Source organism: Halictus rubicundus, chromosome 14 (assembly GCF_050948215.1).
Source record: "Halictus rubicundus isolate RS-2024b chromosome 14, iyHalRubi1_principal, whole genome shotgun sequence".
NCBI classification, from domain to species: Eukaryota; Metazoa; Arthropoda; class Insecta; order Hymenoptera; family Halictidae; genus Halictus; species Halictus rubicundus.
In genome coordinates this window covers 9,881,821-9,900,951 of record NC_135162.1, presented here as the reverse complement: position 1 = coordinate 9,900,951, position 19,131 = coordinate 9,881,821, and the positions used below count along the sequence as shown (strand labels likewise).

The 19,131-nt window shown below is 39.8% G+C and overlaps 2 protein-coding genes and 1 long non-coding RNA gene across 6 annotated transcripts in view; 2 read left to right on the top strand and 1 right to left on the bottom strand.

Moving 5' to 3' along the window:
• The window catches only part of Fdl (fused lobes), a 31,414-nt gene extending 20,880 nt beyond the window's left edge, over positions 1 to 10,534 (bottom strand). For 2 of the 3 annotated variants that reach the window (XM_076800282.1, XM_076800285.1), the window contains exon 1: positions 9,986 to 10,534. The gene's annotated coding sequence lies outside the window, so the exon portion shown is untranslated. The remainder of the gene's footprint in view (positions 1 to 9,985) is intronic. The other variant, XM_076800286.1, reaches the window with a different exon arrangement.
• Positions 10,535 to 11,088: 554 nt separating this feature from the next.
• Positions 11,089 to 11,792, top strand: LOC143360945 (uncharacterized). 2 transcript variants are annotated; one of them, XR_013083384.1, is made up of 3 exons: positions 11,089 to 11,235; positions 11,313 to 11,363; positions 11,425 to 11,792. It is a non-coding gene; the product is annotated as an uncharacterized LOC143360945 (long non-coding RNA). The 2 variants fall into 2 exon arrangements; XR_013083385.1 differs by having other exon boundaries at positions 11,139 to 11,235; positions 11,438 to 11,792.
• A 4,617-nt stretch (positions 11,793 to 16,409) lies between these two features.
• Positions 16,410 to 18,349, top strand: LOC143361071 (uncharacterized). The gene is made up of 3 exons (XM_076800333.1): positions 16,410 to 16,490; positions 16,728 to 16,873; positions 17,964 to 18,349. The coding sequence occupies exons 1-3, from the start codon at positions 16,431 to 16,433 to the stop codon at positions 18,160 to 18,162; spliced, it is 405 nt and encodes a 134-aa protein (XP_076656448.1). The 5' UTR covers positions 16,410 to 16,430; the 3' UTR covers positions 18,163 to 18,349.
• Positions 18,350 to 19,131: the final 782 nt, after the last annotated feature.

The window sequence follows — 19,131 nt, the reverse complement described above, 5'->3', positions numbered from 1 at the left end:
GATAACTTGTTAACGCGAGCAGTCAACATTTTTTAAGAACTGTTTATCACGAATTGGGAATCATGTGTTATCGATGCGGTCTGAAGCACTGTGTTATCGAAGAACACAAAATTCGATTTATACTTGAGGAGTTATCGTACTCGAAAATTTCTTGTTTCTGAAAAACACGTTATCCAGAAACATGTTGCTGTCCTGAAAACACGGACCTCTGTCAGGGCATTTTTTTCACCGACGATAGCGACTGAGATATTGTTTAAGTACGTAATAATTAGACTGCGGATTTTATGCATTTATGAAAATGAGCGCGTAAAACATACAGAAGTCGAAATTCCAGAAGTATTCGAAGATGACGATCTTCCGAACTTGTCGAAATTAATAAAACAAATAAATTTCTGTTTAGCACTAATTTATTATTTATTTTTCATAAAGGTCCGCAGTCTGATATTAATAGTATATTTCGAATAAGAAATTTGAATGTGACGACGTCGGAGAATTTATAAAAAAATTTCACAGTTCCAGGGGAATTTGTTGTCGAGCGTTTTCGAGAAACGCGCATTGTACATTTGTGTAAATAAAGTGTCGACATTAGCGACGTCAAGCATAACAAGACTGTCAAAGCACATGTGGGTTACAGTTTAAAACAACAATTTTAATAACAATTGTCTCGTTTCTGTTCCATGCGAAATACTCTATACCGATAGTTTGATGGTTGATGAAAATGAGAGTAGCTGTAAATGAGACCGCTATAATTAGTACGGTACTTGCGAACACTGTTCTTAAACCACATTCGAGGTAATATGGGGCACAAGCAACGCTAACAGCCGACCATGGTGCGCAGCGTGGGGCTTATTACGTGAAATAGGGCGCACGCGACCTTTAACAGCTCGTTATGTTAATTTCAATGGCTCTCCCTTGAATCAGAGCCCATCTCGTAGGCGAGACAATGCAACAATTTGTTTATAACCTTCGGTATCGAAAAATTAATCTCCCAACCCACAAGAAAAATTTTTAGCTCAGACTTTCTTGAAACAAAAGAATATCAGTTTAGTCCGACAAATTTAATTTAAATTAAAATTTGACAATTATCTGGAACCTCATCACTTGATTATCCCACGAATTAAAATCTGAGATCTTAACCTTCAGAACAGCGAAGGCCATTCCAGCGGTCCTCGACTAGCTCATTGATCAGCTTAAAGACCACTTTAGGCAGTCCGTGAACCACCGCTTCGTTTAGAGCAGCTCGCGAGCCTAATCGAGTGTTGTAAATTCGTCTGGTCTCCTGCAACGCGTGTAATTATTCAACCGATCGCGCTGGAAGAACAATATCCTAAGCCTGTTCAGCTCGATTTCACCTGAAAGGTTGCGTTCCTGGTTGTACAATTTCCTAGGCAACTATTGACATTATTCTTAGATATTATTGTAGAGCACAAAAAGACGAATCCAACGAGTACCATAACCGTACCATTCCGATCATTCGATCTCGAGATATTTATGTCTGAAAGTTTGGATGCCTGATCTTTCAGACACAAATATCTCGAGATCAAATGATCGGAGTGGTATGGTTATTGTAGTCGTTGGATTCGTCTTTTTGTGCTCTACGAGAATATCGAAGCGAATATACAGGGTGGTATTTAAGAATACACCGGTGATGTTAAAGTCTCGTTAAAAAGTGACCTTGAGAAAAGATTCTTTCTACTGTGTATATGTACCTCTTGTGATAGTGTAACTTTATTCTGAGAAGTTTTTTCATACAACAGTAAATAAGGCAGATAGCTGCGTTTGTCCGAGACATTTTGTAAAGCACACACAAGCGAATCAACGATTACTTCAACTCTCTTAATTCACAGCACTTGTGAGTCAAAAGAGGCTCTTCTTGCAACACATTATTCTTCCTAATCGAAGAAAAACAATGTAACTGATTAGACAAGATAATTGTACTATTTATTCTGACCGGAGACGACGTTTAACAACAAATCGGTTAAGATACGTCGAACGTGTTTAATGGCTCGTTATAATTACAGTAACGATGATGTAAATTGTCTTGTTAGTACTGGGTTGATTACTAATCGGCAGACCGAGAGTGTTTTTCCTTTCTTCATGATATTCACCCACCGTTTGCATGATAACAGCCCAACTAGTATACCAAAACGCAGTGATAGTGGTGTTATCGTTATCGTTATCGTTATCCGCAGTCTTGCGAAAAAATGAATTTCATCGCTATATGCATGAAAACTATCACTATAGAATTCATCTCCTGATTCGTTGTTTCGCGTGCGCGACTGCTTAATTACGGATTTGATGCATAAAAATGGAAAACGTGGAAAACGAATTGAACGATATTGTTAATATTGAAAATATCTTTTTATCTAGCTTCGGTTTCCTACAATCAATTTGGACAATTTTCATTTTGCATGAAAAATCCGCTCTCCAGTAATTAGTATAATAAATTTGATTTTTGTAGTTTCGATTGCACTAAATAAATTTGATTTTGTACTATCGACGAGTTATCGTGGAACTATTTGTCGGAATTAATTAGATGAACTATCCAGTTATAATTAATAGGTAAATTTTCGGATGCATGAATAGTGTAGTAATGAAATTGGTAGCGAACATGTTATTAATTTTTGGGGACGCAACCGGTTCAGGAGCAGAACCTCGTCAAACTCCCTGATCGAGAGCGGGAAACTTTCCGAGCGGAGTTATGATAATTTTCCACCTGCTCTCCCGGAAAAAAGGGGGCCGAAACTTTTCGAACGACCCTCGTAAATAGGGTTTAACGATCCGCGAACGAACTCCCCGGCGAAAGAGGATCACGAGCGATCCGCCGAGCTAACAAGTTGTAAGTATTTCATGCGTGCCAAGTTACGAAACAATGAAACAAGATGCACGCTGCTTGGCCTCTTCAAGGTTGAACGTTCCAAGCACGGATCACGATCATTTTAATGCCCAAATCGTTTTAGAACACTGTGTATACAGGGTGGTGTACAATAACATCAACCACCTTGGATATTTCGATTCACCATGCAAAACTCCGTCTAAGGAAACCAAGGTGACCTTGAAATCTCCTTCACCCGTATAAACACTGTTTGCGTTACAATATTTCCCCCCTCTATACCGTGCAAGTTTTCTACAAATCATTTTTTCATATTGTTACAAAATGACGGAAATATTCAAGGTGGTCCAAGTTGTTGTACCACCCTGTATATATTTTCCGTGGCAGAAAGTGTGCAGTCTCGCTAAACAATTTTCTGTACATTTACTGTCGTATCTTCTCAAGTTCTATTAATTAGTAAGTTCTACTAATAAGGTATTATTAGTCCACTTAAGAGCTAATAGTTTAAACAATCTATAGTGTCAAGGTGTTGATGAAATTTTCGATCTCGAGCAGACAAACGAATATATCTCTTTCGACGGTGGCGTGTATAGTGATATTTAGCGAGGTCTTTTAATCCTTTTAGACGAGCCAGTGTACACACATACACGCACATACACACACGTACTGTGTCATGCCGACTTTGCATAATCTTGCCCCAGTTAATTACTTCGACCGATGTAATACTACGCGTGGCGCGAGACAAGTTTCGCAAATGAGGAGGACAAAAGAAAGAAGAAAGAGAAGGAGGACGATCCACGATAAACACGTATTTAGATCAACGTGGATCGAGCAAGGTCTGCGCGTGGACGTGCCGCCCGCGTTTATTACGACGATCATGACAAACAGGAATTCAAGTATGGGTTCTATTAGCGTGATTCTTGTGGGAACGCTCTCTTCCAAAGGTCTCGTATAAACCAAAACGTACGGTCTTTTCTCGATATATGTCGCGAATACCTGGCAGATAAAAGTCGCAGAACTATCCCCACCACCCGGGGTGTATGACCTGCGAAGGGCGCCGGACGATGGATCTCCTGGACGATATATGTCGCTGGGAAGACCGGTGTTGCTGACATATATCGAGGAAACGGGGTACATCCCTAAATTTTGTTATCGCTTGCTAACTTTGTCAATTAGAAACTCGTTTCCCCGATTGGTCCGATAAAAGTTGAAACCGTGTGCCCTAGTGGTTGCAACAACAGAGCGGTCTGGGTCATAATGATACGGCGTTCGTCGTGCGAGGGTTAATTGACCTTGCGCAAATGGTGCCACCGGCCGAGTTATTATCCACGTTGACTGGCCCCATCGACAGGATGATCGTGTGTTTTCACAACGTCATCGGATTTAAGGCCGATCCGCACGGTAAGAGGAGAGGCTCGTCGCGTGTGCACGCTTCAAAGACTTCTGTCCCGTTACCCCCGTTTCGTCCCCTTTTCACCATTAATAGGATATTTTCGATCGAGCTGGCTTGGCTTCCCGTGGCCTGCTACTTGCACTTTTCACCTGTCGACGCATCATTTGCAGAAATTAACCCTTCGCACTCGAAGCTATTTTAACTCCGTTTCCTCCGACCTGGAACGATTTACTCGTACAATACTGAAATGTTTAGCAATTTGTTGAATACAAGCAAATTTAATCATTTGAAAAATATTTTGTATAATGATATAGCAAATTCTTAGCGACGCCTTATTGTAGCCATGCTAAGGGTTAGTTCGTCGACCTTCGCGAATTTCTCGATCGTTTCCAAAAAGAAAAAAAAAAAACAGTACATTCTACTGTTTTAGGTTCTATTGAAAATGATCGGTTTCAGATTAAACTGGGATATGTTTGTAAATAAATTAAGTCACTTCGATTTTCACCGAAGGAGGAGCAAATCCTTCTTTTCCCGGAACCGCTCGCGGTATCGTAGAAAACAATGGGGCCGTTGAAACATTTTTCAATGTAACGAGCTGGCGCACGCATCCTCGATGCAGGAACAACGGGGACAGGCAGGCAGAAACGCGCTGCCGTAATTATTTTAATATTCAACCGTGGTCGGAGGAAGCCGAGCGGAATTATAGAAATTAAAGGAAACGATGCGCCGGCATCTGGGATGCTGCAACCTTGGACCTCGTCGAATTCGCGGAACGAAATTACAAAATAAATTCGAGGATCCGTTCTTTTGATTAGACCGCACGAAACGTTGCAATGTTTACAGATTTCTCTCCGAACTAGAATTTTTTGTACATTTCTCTGTATATGTCGCCGAGGCCTGGGTGATAAACGTCGCGGAATTGTCCCCACTACCGCGGGGTATACCCCGTGAGGGTGTATACAGCTCGATTATGTCTCGACTTTAAACGGACATATATCGTGCAATTTATAGTAATTTTTTGGCTGTAAAATCCCAAAAAATGCCAGTAATCGGTACGAATATTTTTTGGATATTTCGAAAGCCAATGTAAACAATTAATAATTTAAGTTGGTTGCTACAAACTTATAATTTCGATGGAATTCTTTTTAACGCCGGGTCAAAATTGACCCACGGCATCCAAGAGTTAAATTCCTCCTGCTTATTTTTGTCCGAATACGCCTGATCGCCATAAGCGTGTGTCGAGACACGCCAAGAGACTCGATCGGAAAGGAGAAGCTTAAAAATAACGATCGATATCCCGAAGATCGATGAGGGCATTTCGAAACTGAGATCGAGACAATTATTCGTTCGCTATTGCCTGGAAGTTCCGGCGAGATAGCTGCACGCGTCCATCATAAGTTCTGCATCATCAGGAGTAACTGGAAGCGTGGACGGTGACGTATAGCACACAATAAAGTTATCGCCTAACGTTCCCGACAGACAACGCCGTCTCTCCTCTCTCATCTTCCTTACTTTTCACAAATGATAAATTATTCCTAGAACGACGTCTGTGCGTTCTACACGGTCGGACGGATATTTCAAAATTTATTGAACAGATTATTAGCAACGACACGCTTTCATGCATCGTTATTTACTTTCTAGAACTCGAGGACAGCTGTGTATGCATCTAAATCACCAGTAGATTATGGTACCGCTGAATATACGGATCGGTAGACTTCCATTCAACATTACTATCTAAATTACTTCGCGAAAATAACAAGAATAGATTTTCATTCAGACATTTACTAATTTTCGTTACAGACTGCGGATTTTGTGGATTTATGAAAATATTAACCCATTCGCATCATAAGGAAATATGAAATGAGGGGCTTTATCACGAAACTTTTCCTTTTATTATATTTAAGTACAAAAATGACTACATATAAAAGAACTTCATATTTCAGCATTAGAAGAAAAAATCAATTGAGCGTATATATGTATACGCTCCGTTGATAGTGACCAGAAAAATTGAGCGTAGATATACACTAATGATGCGAATGGGTCAAGTATATCAAATTTAAAGATAACACGATCGCCTCGATAAATCATCAATGAGAAGGCACGAAAGTCACTTGCAGCCGTTGCGCTCCGAAACGATCCGCTGTCGCGATGATAAGCTCACTGTCTCTCTCGTCTCCTCTCTCGTTTTCGCTTATGCTTGCTTCAGGTTCTTGCCGCGCGCGCGCGCGCGCTCCGCATGGAACGCCGATGATTTTATCGGGCTTGCGTAATTAGGATAATAAACAACAGGACGTCGTCGTTCCGCGACTCTGTTCCTCGAGGCTCTATTATCCGCGGGCACGTTCAATGGATAACAGGCAAATGCGTTCTTCCGATACTACGCGCTCCATTTCATTGCCCCCGAAACCTTGAACGACGAGCATAACCGTTAATTCCGCTCGTCGTCGCCGACCACCTTCTCAGCTCCGATTTTACCCACCTTAAAATAACAATACAATACGCTCGACGCCCGATTCACTATTGGAAAAAATCCCCCGAATGACACCACCCGCCCCCTTACGTGTCGAATTTTTGTAATGAAAATTTGACTCAATTAAAATCGAATTGACTCGGGCGTGAAAGAATAATTGACAATTCCTTGTTTATTCCGGGCATAGGCGGGCAACGAACCACGCCCACTTTCGATGGTTCAGCCCACGAGAATATCCTTCCCGCTGACGTCACAATGCGCTCAGCTAGGCCCGCCGCAAGCCTTGCTGAAGAGGACCAGTGTCGCCAGATCAAGACTTGTTCCCCCACTCTAACTTCCCCTTCCACCGCGCTGTCCCCCACGCTTCCGCCGTAGGCCGGTCACGTGACACGTTTTAACTATGTTGTCGGCGGATCAAGGCTTGCCCCCCCCCCACTCTAACTTCCCCTTCCACCGCGCTGTCCCCCACGCTTCCGCCTTGGCGCGGTCACGTGACGCGTCCCGTCTCTGTCACGTGACTGACCCGGTACTGGCGGAGAGGGAGTAACCTTTTCCCCTCAATTCGTGCTCCCTCCCCTCCTCTGGCGACATTGAACGGGACTGATCTAGAACTGGCTATGAGAATATCTTACCCGCTGACGTCACAATGCCCTGTCACAATGCTTGCCGAATTAGATTGAAAAATATTGTTATATCGGAAGGTGACTTTCGAAATGACACGGGACTGCAGTGGGTTAAGGGTTAAACATTTGGACGTGTGCGTGTATGGTGTTAATTGTGCACAGTGTGCGGCGCAGATTTACGCACACCGATCGATTCGACGAAAGGAATCCTCTCCGAGTGAACTGGGCTTCGGTTCTTTGAGTTTCACAACACCTCCCATTCACCTGTACTCCACAAAGATACACGCTCTCGTGTGCACACGTACGCGATACTACGTCCACACACACGGACAAGCTACGCCTTTGTTCGATCGTTCGTGTGTGCAGACGGCGGCTCTCGCTTATTCGTGTCGGTGTGCCGTGTTCCATTTATTAGACAGACTTCTATTTTCCTGCGTTTATCGTGCTAGGGAAAAGTATTCACCGAGAACTATAGTATATGTGCCTAAGAAATGAAATCTCGATGGGTGTATTATTTAACATCTCGATCGTCGATCGCGCATGTCGACGAAATGTTTTTCTGCGGGAAATCAATTTTTACTGGAACCTGTTGACACTAATTTTTAGCTACAATTTTTTACAATAATTAATATAACCATTTTTTTTATTTCAACAATAATTTTTGGCTATTTTTATTGCAGCATATGTTCGATTTCAGAGATTTATTGAAACACGTCCTACATTTAACTACTCCAAGTTTTCTTGTTTATTTGCCGAAGCATTTTTAATGCATCTTTAACTGCACCGATTAGATTGCATTCGAACTGCATTAGATTAGATTGCATCGTGAATTATAGCTGGATTGCATACAGGAGCAACAGAAAAGTATATTTAAATTCTTTAAACGATTTTCCCGTTTTGCGATTGATGCGCTCGTGTTTCTCATGAATACATAAAATCCACAGTCTAATTATAGCACAAATCAATTCACATCGATTTTATTAATATCTTTTTTCGTTCAACAAGAACTGCATGCATCAGGAGCAACATTTCAACTGTTGTTTAACTGCTTCGAGTTTTCTTAATTGTGTGCAGACAACATTTGTCCTCAATGGAGAGTTGATTAATAATTCTATTAATATTACCAAACTCAAATATTAGCAAATATTACCAAACTCAATATTGAACCTCAAATATTAGTGCCAGAGGTTTTTTCAATACAAATTTGCAGAAGGCCTGTCCGATTTTGGTTGTGGACCTCTTTTAAACATTTTTTAACAACATAAGAAAGGCCAACAATAATTATGGACATACAAATTTGGAAAAGTCGAAGTAAAAGAATTTTATCGATGTTGGCTCTGATTTGTCACGGTTCAACGTGACTCAATATTCTTTATCATCTGTTGATAAGAAATACCAACACTCATAAAACTGAAGATTTAAAATGATTATGAACATATCTATCATGAACAATATCTTTCTTTTAATATCCATTATGCTTTAAAAATAAGTATAATCAATATATCGCCAGTAATTGGTAACCCCATAGTAATTGAGTCCTTTACACTACATAGTGATATACGTAGAAGACTATTGAGGTGGTATCTTTGAAGGGATTAAACTAATTTATACTAGGCCAATCAAGAATCCCAACATGGCCCAGAAAAAGCGGATGCCAATATCCATTTACGAAAAAAACTTGCGCCGAAAAATAGTTAGCAACAGACGACAATAATTTCCATCGCCTCATCCTGCTTCGTGACTGCATAAACATAACACGGAATGATAGAAGTCTCAGAAGCATTAGTCACAATACCGCCAGTTTCATCAGAGTTATCGTCATACTAATGACAGTTATTGTAGACCTAGTAAAAACACGTTATTTGAACGACGCATGATCGCTGTCTCGCTACCCTAACAACCTGAATCATCTATAAAAACCTCTCACGATAAAATCGCCCTGTACAATTCTCAGAACGATAAAACTCGGTCCTCAAGTCGAACAAATGAAAACAGAGCCTAAGCATGAATTCACAATTTAATTCGCAAATACTCAAAATTCCATTAGGAACAGTCAAATTCTCGCAAGCGAGGACGCCTTTGTGACAAAAAATAAATAAATTAATAAAATCACTATACAATTCCCTAAAACTCGGTCCGCAAGTCGAACAAATGAAAACAGAGCCTAAGCGTCAACTCACAACTTAATTCACAAATACTCCAAATTCCATCAGGAACAGTCAACTTCTCGCAAGCGAGGACGCCTTTATGACAAAAAATAAATAAATAAATAAAATCACTATACAATTCCCTAAAACTCGGTCCGCGAGTCGACCGAATAGAAACAACCGAGGGTGCCTAAGCGTCGATTCCAAATTTAGTCCGTAGATGCTTAAAATTCCACGAGTTCGCGAGCTGGGGCAGCGAAATTCTCGCGAGCAAGGACCCCCCTTTATCGTCTCGTTTCTCTGCGTTGTTAATTCGGTGGAATTTAACCGAGCCTTACAGGTTAAAAAAAAACATTTCATTAGAGTAAGTATGCGGTCACAGACAGGGCTCGGTAAACCGTGCGGAAAAGCGCGTCGTCGGAAATCAATGGAGCCGCTCGAACTTGTCCGCAGGACTGGTGCGTGCGAAGAAGAGGAGCATAATCGGGGCCGGGCTCGGCTCGTGTCAGTCGAACTCACCTAACCTTGCAGCAGGACCGCAGTTGGTTCGCTGGCCAGTTCCGCGTAGCCCCGTGCCCGACGAAACTTTTCCATGTAGCCGTCGCGCGGCGATTGATTCAATCCTGATTCACCCCTTTCGGTCGAGCCTTCATCGAGGGGGTAGAGAGACACGTCTGACAGGGGGAGACCGTACGAGGGGGGGGGGGATGAGACACAAGAAGAAAATCGTGGAAAATAGGTGGGATGATTTATCACGGGTTGGGAAAAAAAATTGTTCACGGGTAACGGTATATCCCAGCCATGTCGAAAACACGAAAGCAGGCACAATTTGCGCGCGCGCTCACGCTCTCTCTCTCTCTCTCTCTCTCTCTCTCTCTTTCTCTCCCTCTATCTTTCTCCCGATGTGGGTCTTCTTTCACTGGCACACACCGAAAGACCTGGCCCGGTGTAGCGTCCCTAACACCTCGAGCATAATATAGTCCGTTCTGTACTCTGATGGATCGCCTTGTATGTATTGAATCGAAACGTCTCCGTACGCAGCCACGGACTAGCTCTCCCGCGTTTCTTCTATATGTATCACGATTACGCCAACAGCAGCTATTTCGCTTGAAGCGAAATGCTATGAGAGAACACACACTCGCGACAACCGCTCGCCGACTGAACGTGTTGCTCGCGAGCGGAGCACCGCATTGATGCGATGGAACCAGAGTCTGGGGACACCTGACGGTACACCCTGGAAACGAGATGTGATGATGTTGACGATGTGACCGTGGACGTGGGAAGTTTGACACAGACAGAGAGGAATGAGAGTGCTCACGCTCGGGGTTTTAGTGTTCCCATTTTTCTGCATCATCTTTTTAGCCTGGAACAGAACCTGCATCACCTTTTCAGCATGGAACAGAACCTGCATCAACTTTTTAGCCTGGACCAGAACCTGCATCATCTTTTTAACCTGTATTAGAAGCTGCATCATCTTTTAGGCTGGATCAGAGCCTACATAGGAGAGCCTCTTTTAACATAGAAGTAGCATCCACTCTGGCATTATTAGGAATCCGCTGCTAATGATGCAGGTAAGATAATGCAGGTTCTGGTCCAGGCTAAAAATTACATTAGAGGGAAGCACTATACCGGTGACACTGAAATCCCGGGCGTGAGCACTCTCATTTCCCCTCTGTTTGACAGCGGGATCCCGCTAGGTTTAATTACATGTGTACACGTTATGTAGGTTAGGTTTTTTATTGGAGCTGTTTGCAGAAAGACAGGATAAGGTAAGTCAATGCTAATACTAAAAAATAAAATTTTGTAGATGTGGTTGCTATTTGATAATTGCAATTTTAATTTACAGGTTCAATATTTTGAGAAATCATAATAGACTGGGTCACTAAATAATGTTTCAGTAAGCAGATTTTTTCATAAGCTTCTTCTTCTATGAACCTAATTCATTTATTTCATAAAAGTTTGTCATTTAAGCTTGTCACCAATCACATTGCGATCAAAGAAGCAAGAAGACAATTAGAAGATGAAATATTATCACCAAAAGAGATAATAAGAGATTAATGATGAAGTCTTATAGTCGCCTTTCTTAGTCGCCATTGACAACATAATTACCGTTAAGGTAATAATTAACTATTCACGAGTATATGCGATAAGAACTAGTTATCGCTAAATTTTCATAATATTTTGTGTTACGAAGTAAGTATAATTAAGATAGCCGCAGTAATTGGGCCCTTTACCCTATGTCAATCATGGGAGATGTCCTCGGTTTAAGTGCTTATATCTTGCAATGCCAATGCCTGCAAGTCGTCAACGAAGTATCATATTAAACTTGTACATGCATAACAATAAATAATTTTTTGAGAATTCTTTACATCCTTCTTATATCCAATTGAATTCTAAAAACACAACAATTTCCGGAACAGTGCACAAGGCTTAAATGAAACTTTAATTTATGGTAAGTTTAATTGCATAGATTACTATTATAAGAATAGGAAAAGAGAAAGATTTCTACACGGCAAGTGATCATCTATCCCCGAGGTTCGATCACTCTCGCGAATAATCGTCTATGGGCTCACTGAGAACCACACGATATGGGAGCCATCACGCGTTTATTATACGTGAATCATGGCCGGTTGTTATGTACGAAATTATTAATACCATGCACTCACGTTTAGTCATCAATAATTTAAGTTCTATTATTTCTGAGAAACGTTGCTGCTATTTTCAAAAATTATACACATAGCCTTGCTATGTAAAAGTTTTAATCTTTTCCGGTCGTTCTTGTATAACTACAAGAGTAAGTACAAAATGATATACTTATATTATATAATAATAACTACAAAACTCACTATTTATGAAAAGGAAAATAAATCACTGTTTATGAAAATAAAAATAATATTCACAAGTCACTACTTATTTAGGAAAGGATTAATATAAAATATAATATAGAAAAGTAGTATAATACTGAGTAATAATGTAGAATATTCACAGAAAGGTCCGATCGAGAGGAGAAAGTAAATTCGGGGAATATTTTTCCCCAAGGAAGACGTCAGGCAAGAAAAACAAAGGGATATAGAGGCCACAGTTGTCATACTCGTGTTTAAAGAATGTAGCGTCTATTATTTTTCCGACATTTCCTTGGGTATACTTAATTGAGCCGATCTATTCCAGACGGAGGTTTATAATGCGAACGAATTACAGCCAATTTTGTCAGGACAATTTAAGCTGTCGGAAAATTGAAACTGAAGTAGGATAGCATGAATAAAGTATGGTTCCGAGGTGTAGTTGGACGTTGCTTTAGATTCCTCGGGCAGACGCGATTCAGCAGCGGGAAAGATGGAAGTGTTCGAGTATACGAATTATAAATTGTTATATACTTTGACGCGCTTTACTGGCCTCTGGCCCTTCGACAGGTCCAGTTTTAAGAATACACAGAGATTCGTTTGCACTCTGATGACCATTACTTGTGTAGTGTCCCAGGTGATAATGGTTCAAGACATAATCGAATATTTCTTTAAGGGGTCATTCCTCTGAACGCATTTAAATTACAAAAGTTAAATACAACAATTGACATGGGAAACGTTTATTTCGTATTAAGATTCGCAATCGATTAGTATGCATTTGGCAACAGTCTCCGTAGCACAGGTGTAGCTGGCCACGTAGCTGTGACAGTGCGTGCAACAAATACGTGCAGCCTCGCCCGCAGAGGCGTGGTCTCGTGCCCGTAGGGGCGTGGCTTCGTGGCCGCCGTTTCTGCGTATGCCCAAGGGAAGAAAGATGCTGAACAGCTCTACTGTAGGCGTGCTATTATTTATTAGATCCAAACTCTTGCGCTGGGAGAGTACATGTGACAATTTATACCTCCTCATTACAAACATGGAATCCTCATTAAGAAAGAGTGCTGGCATAAGAATTTTCTTCGGACAATAGAAATGGTAGAATTGTCGTCAGTCGAAATTTTGAGACTGTGTGTCGCCTAGGTTGCTTTTATCATTTCATCGACTGAATGTGGACATACGGCCGATTCGTAATATAGCTGAAGATCTTGCATTAATTTATTTGTTAACTGCACTTTGTACTCGGTGTCGCACGAGTGCCGTTATTCTTTTGTTTTTATCTTGCTTCGATTGAATGAATGTTTTTTTCCTTACATCTTTGGCCATTTATTTATTTGCTTTGTGTGTGTGTGTGTGTGTGTGTGTGTGTGTTTCTGTATCTTCAGGTGCTGAATCAAAGGAATGATCCCTTAAAAAAATTTGCACCTTTTCATTTACAGCACACAGTTGAATAATTTTATTTCAATTGTTTCGTGTGAAATAATGAGTCCACGAATCCATAAGGATTGTTAACTTTCGTATTTGTTTGTACAGAAATTGGAAAGTATACTCATCGATTTACGTCGATTTACTCATTCGTATATTTATTTTTTTTTTTTTGTTTTTGAAACGCTGGACTATTATTATATGATATTATACTATCTGTTTGCCACTGATTTTGTTTATATCTTATGTAAAGAACGCGGCTATCGATGTCTGTGGTAATTATTTCATAGAGAAATGGTGTGCATACATTATGCCAACAGTCATGTCAATAATTGTGAAAGTCAATTCTGAAATATTTGAATAATTCAAATGAAATTCCATTTCAAATGTACATTGAAATTATATTTGTTCAAGAAATGTTTGTTTTGTATCAAGTAAAATGCCGGCTGGGATTGAAAACTTTGAAACCATAAGTGGAATATTTTTCAGATCAGTAGTACTGTAAGAAATGCAGAAATGGGATTGGAGACTATAATAGTGTTGCTGTCATTCACTTGTACGTTACTTTTATATCTTGTACGGTACTCTAGTACTATTATAATATTTCCATTGGTAAGTGAAAGAACATGATACCGTTACCAAATTCAATTTCATTTGTATATGACTTTGTAACGAAGCGTTTCTAACATACAAATAACGTTTTTTTCTTATTTCTACTTGTAACGTGGTTTTAGATGACATTTATGTACGAACGTATGCAAGAAGATTATGATGAAGTGAAAAACAATCCTGTCGAACTGCAGCTGCTACTGGAAGATTCGATAATAGTTAACCGCATCGTTTACGTATACTTCTGTAATGGCTTCAATGATATATATTTTGACCAGTGACAAAACTACTTTGCTTTTAGTCAATTTTTAATAAAACCTTTGCTAGCATGTTCGTGACATTTTTCTGATTAAAATGAGTTCAAACATAATGCAATTTGGGTCGCAATTGCTCGTTTAATCGACAATACAGTAGAACCTCGATATCGGTTCGGATAATCGAGGTTCTAGAAAATCGTGAATTAACTAAGTAAATATAATCCAAATTGTATCGTGTTTGGTATCGTTTTAATCAGAAAAATGTCAGAAATATGATATGATGATGAAAGTTTCATAGAAAAATAATTACTAATAGAAGAGTTTCGTCATTAGATTACTACTGTCTCGCCGATACACTTCCGCCGAAATGAACAAAACCATTTACCCTAAGTGGTACTCTAATATTACATAATTCTGGGTTCCAGTTTCGGTGTGCATGGGCGGATTATCTCTTCTTGCAACTTTAGGGCTATCTTCATTCGGGGAGCCGGAGATGCAGCTTCACTACCTGTCCCTCTTGGGATTTGTTTACAAAGAGACAAGTCTGCTAAGCTTTTTTTCTTGTTGGCACATAATATGTACAACAGTGTATGGTTTAATGGTTTTAACAGTCACGGAAGCGGGGCTCATGCTTATTTCCACCCACACGAGTGGTTTGCTGAAAATAGCCAAGTACGTTTCAATTAGTTTTCTGAAATTCTCACTGTGTGACGTAATGTGTCTTATCATTCGAATCTCTCTCTTCTCTTATTGGAATAGTAATGAAATTGAATAATGGGGTATATAATAATTAAACTGCCGATTTCTATGCAAATTAAAAATTTTCTGAATTAATTGCAAGGTATAAGAGTTGCATAGACATTGATTTCTTTTTCTTTTTTTTTTAATAATTTTAATGGAACGAAAATAATAGAACGGTATTTTTAAATGGTTCTAATTTTTTCTATAAATGTATAAAACGCACAGTCTAATTATATTTATTAAATGCACAATCTAATTATACTAAAATTGACTTGCTCGAATAGGGACTTGATTATTTGAATAGCATCTATATACAGGGTGTCTCAACTAAATGGGATCACGTAATTATCTGCCTTATTTACTGTTGTATGTTAAAACTTCTCAGAATAAACTTATACTATCTCAAGAGGTACATATCACAGCAGAAAAATCTTTTCCCAAGGTCATTTGCCAACGAGATTTGAAGGTCATCGGTGTGTCCTTAAGTACAATCCTATATGTTTGCTTCGATATTCTTGTAGAGTAGAACAAGACGAATCCAACGACCTCAATAACTATACCGTTTCGATATTTATGTCTGAAAGTTTGGATGCCTCATCTTTCAGATTAAATGATCGGAGTGGTATGGTTATTATAGTCGTTGGATTCATCTTTTTATGCTCCACAATAATATCTAAGAAAAAAATGTAAGGTTTCGAAATATAAGGTTTAAAATCTTGTTACGAAATGATCTTGGGAAATGATTCTTTCCACTGTTATATGTATAACTTATCGCTTGAAACTTCCGAAAGTTTTTTCTTCATACAACAGTAACTAATGCAGATGTTTAGGTGATTCCGTTTAGATGATACACCCTGTATACTTTTCTTCCTTCAGCCACCGACTGAAAACAGCGATTGAAGCAGTGGCGTTCTCGAGCAAGATTAAAGAATTTAACATAGTGCCGGCAATAAGCATGCATCGTCGTGCAATTAAGTTGGTAACATTATCAAAATATTATATTCGGATAGTGAACCGTTATTGGGGTGTGTTTCGCCGTATTTTTGTTACATGTTTCTCGGATGAAGTTTTGTTCATAAGTACGTGACAGAAATCGAAATGACTATATTGTGCATGGTACCACTGTCTATTGTCGGGGGTGGAGTAAATTTATATCGGGTAAGTGTTATTAGTAGGCAGCGGATTTTGTGAATTTACGACGAAAAAAAGGACTAGGTGTAATTTAAAACGTTCAAACTATTTATAAAAACTGTTATATTTTAATAAACAAATAAAAATAAATTAAATTTCACTTCAGGCAGAACATTTTTATTTCGCATAAATATCCGCTGTCTAGTTATTAGAACCCGGCAAACAATAAGAAAGATAATGAGACTGTTTCTCGCAATTTCACAGTTTCACATGAACGTCACGAACTATACTGACAAGGACGCGCTGATGCTTTCTATACACTTCGTCATTGCGTATTTGACATTTTGTTTCGGTGACAATTATAGCGGACAAGTAATGCTGAACGCCAGCGCTGATTACTACGATGCCACGTGAGTTCGTTTACCTAATTAGAACCTAGACCCTGGAACAAAGCTATACCGTCTCAAAGGGTACATGTAACAGTGAAAAGAATCCTCGATGTAATTTGTCAACGAGATTTCAAGGTCATCGGTATGTTTTTTATGCGATACTGTGGTGTCGCGTCGATCCCGGAATTCGGGAGAATCGGCTCGCGACTGGGTAAGGGTTAACGGCGAATGATTGTAATTTCAAACTCCGGAGAACTAGTCTTTATTTCTAAATGCAAGACTCGGCTTGCCTTCGGTAACTTCTAAACAGCTCGGTGTTTGAAGGAATTCGGTTCTCGATAGTTCTAGACAGCTCGGTGTACTAGACAGTTCGGTGTATCAGACAGTTCAGTTGTTGTTACAATATTTTGGAATAAGGTAGGCTCGGATGTGGGTGTGGTGTTGGGAAGTTATCTATGATTGGTTGAAGGATGTGTTTGGAAGGTGTTGGAAGTGGTGGAAAATTAGGAAGAGTGGGAGTGGAAGGTACATTTGGTTACAGGCGGCTACGGCTATGAACTATAAATTTCGGTACGCTAACGGTTCGCAGGTCAACATGTGATCGTCAGCTGAGGTTGTTCGGATTTTTGACTACGCCAAACTACGGTAGGTTTTTTATGGCGGTAATGGTCATTATGCCGCGGGTGGTTAGTCTAACTGACCTTCACGGTTGTACCGACGTCCCTTTGCAGAGGGTTTTTACGACGGAACAGATACCCTACATGTTTCCTTCGATATTCTTGTAGAGCATAAAAAGGCGAATCCAACGACTACCATAACCATACCATTATGATCATTCAATCTCGGGATATTTGCGTCTGAAAGATAAAGGCTGGGTTAGGTTTGATCCTTTCAGACGTAAATATCTCGAAATTAAGTGATCGTAATTGTATGGTCATGGTAGTCATTGGATTCGTCTATTCGCGCTCTACCGGAATATCGAAGAAACTATATAGGGTGTCCTACAAAAAAACTATCGACCACTTTGAAATCTCGTTAGAAAACAATCAACAACGTATGTGGTAAACTATATAATAAGCGAATAACGATGGGACGATGTTAAATGTAACAGATACGATACATTGTGGTACCTTTTACCGCCGAAGATGCAAAAGATGGTGCTGTTCACTATAATGAAATGCCAGCTATTTCTCGAGCTTAATTGCGGCGGTTTATACCTCGTGTCAAACGAAGGCAGTGCAAGGGTAACCGATACGATCTGCATAATTACATACACGTTGTTCAAAATGATCGTTCTGTCCTGGATCTAACATGTTTTCTTTTTGTTTCTATCTGCTTCAGATGGCGAGCACCGCTTTCTCGTACTTCACTCTTCTCTGTTCGATGTTGTAACGTTGCTATTCTTTTCACCGCATAGCAAAGCAGGAAATCGTAGAACCCCGGGATTGTATATTCGCTGAGGCCGGGCCTCGCACGGCCGTACGGTCGCGGTCCACCCGGTACCAGAGTTGGGCAAAAAATTATCTAAAATTTTCGAATAAAAAGTAACCAAAAGTTATCTTTCATTCGAACTCATTTTTCTCAGATACATATTCACCACAGTTTATCCGTAAGATACTTTTCACGATTTTCATTCGTCATACGTGGGTTATCGAATCTCGAAGTAACGGCGTATGCGTATTCAACGCCTCTAGCGGTGAGAATTTGTTTGAGAGGCGTTATTCGTAAGATACAGCCACAGACGAGGTATCCTATACCTGAATTACCGACTCTGTAGAGAATGCAGAAATTTAGAATCAAAGACATCGATGATTTAAATTATCTGGAAAAGTACTAAATAAGTAACAAGTTAACCATTTACAATATCATTTTAAGACAATAAAATTGAAACAATGAATTACAAATTATTACTAAAAATATATATATAAGAAGTATACTTCTTAAACATTCGAATTCTACCGCGCTAGAGTACGGATAAAATATGACTCAGCAGATTAGAGAGTAATTAGCACGCTTTGAGCAATATAAAAGTGGAACTAATTTGTAACCTGTGAGGGACAAGATTGTAATTCAAATGGAATAAATCCATCGAATAAATCCTGGGCTGTATCTGACTCTCGAATAAATCCCGAAGATAACCAGAAACTCGACGAATAAAGATACAGATAACTTCTCGCGCTTCATCCGACTTCGAATAAAAGCCAAGGGTACAGAGTATCTTTATCTGAAAGTTATTTAAACAAGTTTTTACTTAGATACTGCCCAACTCTGCCCGGTAC

What these genes read in the sequence shown, in the direction of transcription:
- LOC143361071 (XM_076800333.1), top strand. Translation starts at nt 16,431, where the DNA reads ATGACTATATTGTGCATGGTACCACTGTCTATTGTCGGGGGTGGAGTA. An exon ending in GTGGAGTAAATTTATATCGG is followed by an intron (nt 16,491 to 16,727) that starts GTAAGTGTTATT and finishes GCAATTTCACAG; the next exon opens with TTTCACATGAACGTCACGAA. An exon ending in GCTGATTACTACGATGCCAC is followed by an intron (nt 16,874 to 17,963) that starts GTGAGTTCGTTT and finishes TAAATGTAACAG; the next exon opens with ATACGATACATTGTGGTACC.